Source organism: Bison bison, unplaced genomic scaffold, assembly GCF_000754665.1.
Source record: "Bison bison bison isolate TAMUID 2011002044 unplaced genomic scaffold, Bison_UMD1.0 scf7180017864072, whole genome shotgun sequence".
Taxonomy (NCBI): Eukaryota; Metazoa; Chordata; class Mammalia; order Artiodactyla; family Bovidae; genus Bison; species Bison bison.
This window is the reverse complement of record NW_011494644.1, coordinates 3,586,845-3,592,933: the sequence shown is the minus strand read 5'-3', so window position 1 is coordinate 3,592,933 and position 6,089 is coordinate 3,586,845. Positions and strand designations below refer to the sequence as shown.

The 6,089-nt window shown below is 40.7% G+C and overlaps 1 protein-coding gene across 1 annotated transcript in view; it reads left to right on the top strand.

Annotated features, from left to right (window-relative positions):
* Positions 1–6,089, top strand: part of DNAH3 (dynein, axonemal, heavy chain 3) — a 249,802-nt gene that overhangs the window by 182,458 nt on the left and 61,255 nt on the right. The window contains exons 50-52 of the mRNA XM_010837413.1: positions 908–1,574; positions 2,836–3,031; positions 4,897–5,113. Of these exons, the coding sequence (XP_010835715.1) occupies positions 908–1,574; positions 2,836–3,031; positions 4,897–5,113 (1,080 nt within the window). The remainder of the gene's footprint in view (positions 1–907; positions 1,575–2,835; positions 3,032–4,896; positions 5,114–6,089) is intronic.

The window sequence follows — 6,089 nt, the reverse complement described above, 5'->3', positions numbered from 1 at the left end:
AGTTAGTCACTTGATTTGGTGATATACTGCCGTTTTTGTTGTTCAGTCACCAAGTCATGTCCGACTCTTTGCAACCCCATGGACTGCAGCCCACCAGGCTTCCCTGTCCCAAGTAATATAATACTTGGTCCAATTTCACTTGACTTTACAGGTAACATATAAGTTTGGATACATTCAAACTTATCATTTATGAAAAGATGTTTTGTTTCTAATTAATGTAAAATACATTTTCAAGGTCAGATAACTTTTGAGTTAAGAAATAAAAACACCATGAATTTTTATTGTTTGATTGATGCCCTGTGTAAAGCCCAAGTGAAAGATTGTCTTTGTTTCCTATTCGTAAATATTTTCTCTTTTCCATTTTGATATAAGAAAAGTTTAAACCCTATATATTTGCATCATCTAATTCTACCTCTACTTTTAAGAAGCTATGATTTCTCCATAGAAAAAGTGCAAGTGTTTCATATTTCATCCAGAGGCCATGTACAGAAGCACTGCTAGTTTCTAATATCAGAAAGAAGAAGCATCTAAAACATTTCTACTCTAGGTACAGAGTGGGAACAGGGGTAAGACCTGCACCTCTATTTGGTGAAGAAGCAAGTACATTACAAATGATCTCACCTTTTGACCACCTCCACCTGGGATCTTATAATCTGTCCACCAATGTTTTAATCACTTAGCAAACCAATTGACCCTTGCTTTCACACTCTTTTCTCAATTGTCCTTTCATCATAGTCTTTACAACCATCAAATACACGTATTTTGTTTAAAGAAACAAAACTGTTGTGAACCATGATTTTGAAGAATGTGCTCAGAGGAAACAAACACATCTCCTGTTCCCTCCTTCTAGCTCCCACTACCATGGTAGTTGGAGTTAATGCCTGCCTGAGACTTATCTTTTCCACAGGTCCTCATCCACCTATCACCCACTGGAAAGATAGTTGATGATAATATCCGTAGCCTCTTCTTTGGAGATTTCTTCAAGCCAGAAAGTGACCAAAAGATATATGATGAGATCACTGACTTAAAACAGCTCACAGTGGTCATGGAATATTACCTGGAAGAGTTCAACAATATCAGCAAGGCCCCCATGTCCTTGGTGATGTTCAGGTTTGCCATTGAGCATATCTCTAGGATCTGCAGGGTCCTGAAGCAGGACAAAGGCCACTTGCTCCTGGTGGGCATTGGGGGCAGTGGGCGGCAAAGTGCCAGCAAACTGTCCACATTCATGAACTCATATGAGCTATACCAGATCGAGATCACAAAAAGCTACTCAGGCAACGACTGGCGAGAGGACCTGAAGAAGATCATGCTCCAGGTTGGGGTGGCCACCAAAAGTACTGTGTTCCTCTTCGCTGATAATCAGATCAAGGACGAGTCATTCGTTGAGGACATCAACATGCTTCTGAACACCGGTGATGTGCCCAACATCTTCCCTGCTGATGAGAAGGCCGATATTGTGGAGAAGATGCAAATGGCAGCCAGGACAGAAGGAGAAAAGATCGAAGTCACTCCTCTTTCTATGTATAACTTCTTCATCGAGAAAGTAAAAAAGAACCTTCACATTGTCCTTGGTAAGAATGAGAAAATTCATTTTGCCCTTTTCCTTGGATGTTTCAGGATCTCCTTGCCCTAAGCCCAGTCCTTTTACAATGGTGCCAGAATTGATCCAACCAAGGTACCTAGCTTGCCCAATGGTCAGTGCCTGGAATTCCTGTGCAAAATTCCATTCTCCTGAAAAATGACTTTAAACCTGTTCCACTCTCTTCAATTCTCTGAATTCTGCTCTGAACCCTCTCCTTCGTTTTAGTACATTACCCTGCCAGCCCTACAAAATAACATCTGGAGTTTTTCTCTCTGTGAATATCATCTCCAATCTGTCCAGAAGCTTAGGGGTCATGTTTAATACTTCTCTTCATTACCATGTCCTGTCAATTTTTGCCCTCTTGTCTCTATCTCTGCCACCTTCAAATTAGCTAAGCTGCTATGAATATCATCTCACCCAGACCTCACCTCTATAGCCTTCTAACTGTTCTCTCTATGTCCACTCTGTCCATTCCAGACATTTAAGTTCCACTGAATCAGGATGCTTTCCACTGTCAGGATTTGTTTTTCTTATATTGCAAATCTGTTCATTGTATATTTACATACACATACACACACAAATTAAAACACCTGAATTACTTTCTATTCAGATAAAGACCAAAATCCCTAGCCTATAGTTTTATAAGACCACCTGCGAGACTGTCCCCTGCATCCTCTCCGCTCTCCTCTCAAACCATGCTTCCCTTTTTTTTTTTTTTTAGCCACACTGACTTTTTCACACTTCCACCTATGCATTGTGCTTCCTACTAGCAAGTGCCTGGTACACGTTGAATATAAATAAACAATGAACAGAATTTGGTGCATAGAATCCAAAATTTGTGGTTAGATGGAGATGAGGTCAGAAACCAGCTGATAGGGCCCCCACAGCAGCCTCCGTAAGTAGCTGTGTATAGGGCACCAATGGTTCCCTGAGGTCTGTGAGTCAGGACAAATGCAGCAAGTAGATCAAAGGGCTTAAAACACTCTGGCTATATGATCCTAAAGATCTAGAATGGATAATATAGGATAATGTGAATATTGAAAACCAGACAGAAGACTCTTGTAATAAACTGACTTCCCATCACAAAGTTGCATGAAAATATCCCATGATTCCCCTATGCTTTCCAGGCACTCGTCCTGACTATTCCCAATTATACTCTTGAGTACCAACAGGAAACATGACTGCTCCCTTATCCCCATTAGAATCCTTGGAATGACCTGTCTGTCCCTTTTGGCCTCCTTGACTGGGAGAAAGAACTAATGAAATCTGCTTTTCATTAGCCATGAGTCCAATTGGGGACGCCTTCCGGAACCGCCTGCGAATGTTCCCTTCTCTGATCAATTGCTGCACAATTGATTGGTTCCAGTCTTGGCCCACAGATGCCCTGGAGTTGGTGGCCAACAAATTTCTAGAAGATGTAGAGCTCGATGACAATATTCGGATACAGTAAGTGCTAGCTGCATTTTAGTACCCCAAACAAATATTTCAAATGAAAATCAAGATATTGGCTCTATTCTTTTTGCTGTTTTAAGATTTATCAATTTATGTATGTTCTGTTCTGTTCAGTCACTAAGTCGTGTGTCTGACTCTTTGTGACTGCATGGACTGCTGCATGCTTGACTTCCCTGTCCTTCACTATCTCCCAGAGTGTCCACTGAGTTGGGGATGCTATCTAACCATCTCATCCTCTGCCTCCCCCTTCTCCTTTTGCCTTCAGTCTTTCCCAGAATCAAGGTCTTTTTCAATGAGAAATAAATTATAAAAAATAAATACCATTTAGATATTTAATAAAACACCTTTGCTGAAAAAGAAGAATATTTCACTGTTCAGAATTGTTCTAGAGATGTACTGTTGTCTATGTACTGTTGTCCAGCTATGAGAACCTGGATTTCAATAATCTTAGAGCATTCATTCTCAACAGGGGGGATATTGCTGCCTAGGGGATGGTACTTGTGAGGGATTTTGTTGTGAAAAAAAAAATATTTTGTGTGTAAAGCACAGACACACAAAATAAAGCACTGAATTTTGGCTAGAGTAAGAGAAAGGATAAGACTGTTGACCATTCTAAGTGTCCTATGAAGGTAAGGGTCATGTCACCTGCCTTGTATGGTTCTGTATCCTTAATACCTAGTACATAGTAGGTTCAAATCCTGCTCATTAAAGGAGTAAATAGAAAATGAAGAAGTAGGTAGTGGTCAGAATGTTCATTGCTTTAAATTCCATTTTAAGATCTTTGGACTTTGTTCTCTAGGCCCAGGAATGCTTAACCTGGGTCTATAGGCTCATGACCAGAACTCAGAGGGTCAGTGAATGTGAGTGGGGGAAAGTACATCTTCGTTTTCATTGACATCTAACTGGCACTTTGCATTTCTTTCAATGATGAACATAGGCAATAAACCCCATAGGATTGTGTAGGACCTGTGACTTTGTTACCAGTAGGCACTGCAATTATTTTCATAACTCGTTCAGTCATTACAGATGCACCAATTTATCATCCCCTTCAAAATGATGGTAGTTTTCAGACCTGTTGTCCAGTCTTACTATTTAATGCTGTAGTTGGCAAACTATGATCCACGGCTGAGTCCAGTTCACAGCCTTATTTTTGCAAATATGCTTTATTGGAAAACATCCATGCACACTACAGAGGCAGAGTTGAATAGTTGCTACTTGAGACCATGTGGCTCACAAAGCCTAAAATAGTTACTATCTGGTCCTAACCAGAAAAAGTCTGTTGACCCCTGATTTAACATGTAAATGAAATCACACATATTGAGGCTTACCTGCAGTAGTTAAGAATCCATGCTTCCAGTGGATTCTTAACCACTGCAGGCTGTGTGGGTTCCATCCAGGTCAGGAAACTAAAATCCTACATGCCACAAGGCGCAGCCAAACACATGCACACACACATACACATTACTATATCATAAATTTGGTGTTTAAAATATTTAGAAAAATCTTTAACATAATTGGTTTCTTTTGTAATTCTATAATATATTATTTTATGCATTAAAATATTATTCTGAAAAGTCCAGAGGCTTCATCAGAGTGCCAAAGATTAAAAATTCCTGCTTAAGCCCTGGTGATTCACAAAAGTGATTAAAGCTGGAAATTGCCTGATCAAAGTTCATTCTAGTAAGACTATATACCTCCCCAATCCTTCTTGAGGCTCTGTGGACATGCTTCAAAGAACTGGGGGTTCTAGCTGGCCAATGTGAGTGGCTTTCTCACATCCTTACTTCTGTGAACCAAAGCTGTGCTAGATCTCTCTGGAGCAAGTTGGGCCTGTCTGACCACCTTTGTGTCCTCAACAGGGTCATCTCCATGTGCAAATATTTCCAGGAGAGTGTGAAAAAGCTGTCACTTGATTATTACAACACCCTTCGAAGGCACAACTATGTTACCCCCACCTCCTACCTCGAATTGATTCTAACATTCAAGACACTCCTGAATAAGAAGAGGCAAGAGGTTGATATGATGAGGAACCGATATCTGACAGGCCTGCAAAAACTTGAATTTGCAGCTTCACAGGTAAGCACAGACCAAATAGTACTGGGACAAAGAGGTCCAGAGCTAACTGGATGCGGTGAAGCACTTGCTCAGATGCAGAAGTCAAGAGAGCACAAAAATAAAGACAGCGTCTGACCCTGTGCTCACCTCACTCGCTTGACCTAATCCATTACAATAAAATCCAATAGTATATATAAAAATACAATAGTATATATAAAATATGAGACTTCCCTGGTGGCTCAGAGGGTATATGGTGACTCAGTTTAGTTCAGTTCAGTTCAGTCGCTCAGTCGTGTCCAACTCTTTGCGACCCCATGGACTATAGCATGCCAAGCCTCCCTGTCCATCACCAACTCCCAGAGTTTACTCAAATTCATGTCCATTGAGTCAGTGATGCCATACAACCATCTCATCCTTGCTGTCCCCTTTTCCTCCTGCCTTCAATCTTTCCCAGCATCAGGGTCTTTTCTAATGAGTCAGTTCTTCGCAGCAGGTGGCCAAAGTATTAGAGTTTCAGCTTCAGTATCAGTCCTTCCAATGAATATTCAGGACTGATTTCCTCTAGGATGGACTGGTTGGATCTCCTTGAAGTCCAAGGGACTCTTAAGAGCCTTCTTCAACAACCACAGTTCAAATGTATAAATTTTTCGGTACTCAGCTTTCTTTATAGTCCAACTCTCACATCCATACATGACTACTGGAAAAACCATAGCTTTGACTAGACAGAACTTTGTTGGCAAACTAATGTCTCCGCTTTTTAATATGCTGTGTAGGTTGGTCATAACTTTCCTTCCAAGGAGTAAGCGTAGTTTAATTTCATGGCTGCAATCACCATCTGCAGTGATTTTGGAGCCCCAAAATATAAAGTCTCTCACTGTTTCCACTGTTTCCCCATCTATTTGCCAGGAAGTGATGGGAACAGATGCCATGATCTTAGTTTTCTGAATGTTGAGCTTTAAGCCTGTTTTTCACTCTCCTCTTTCACTTTCATCAACAG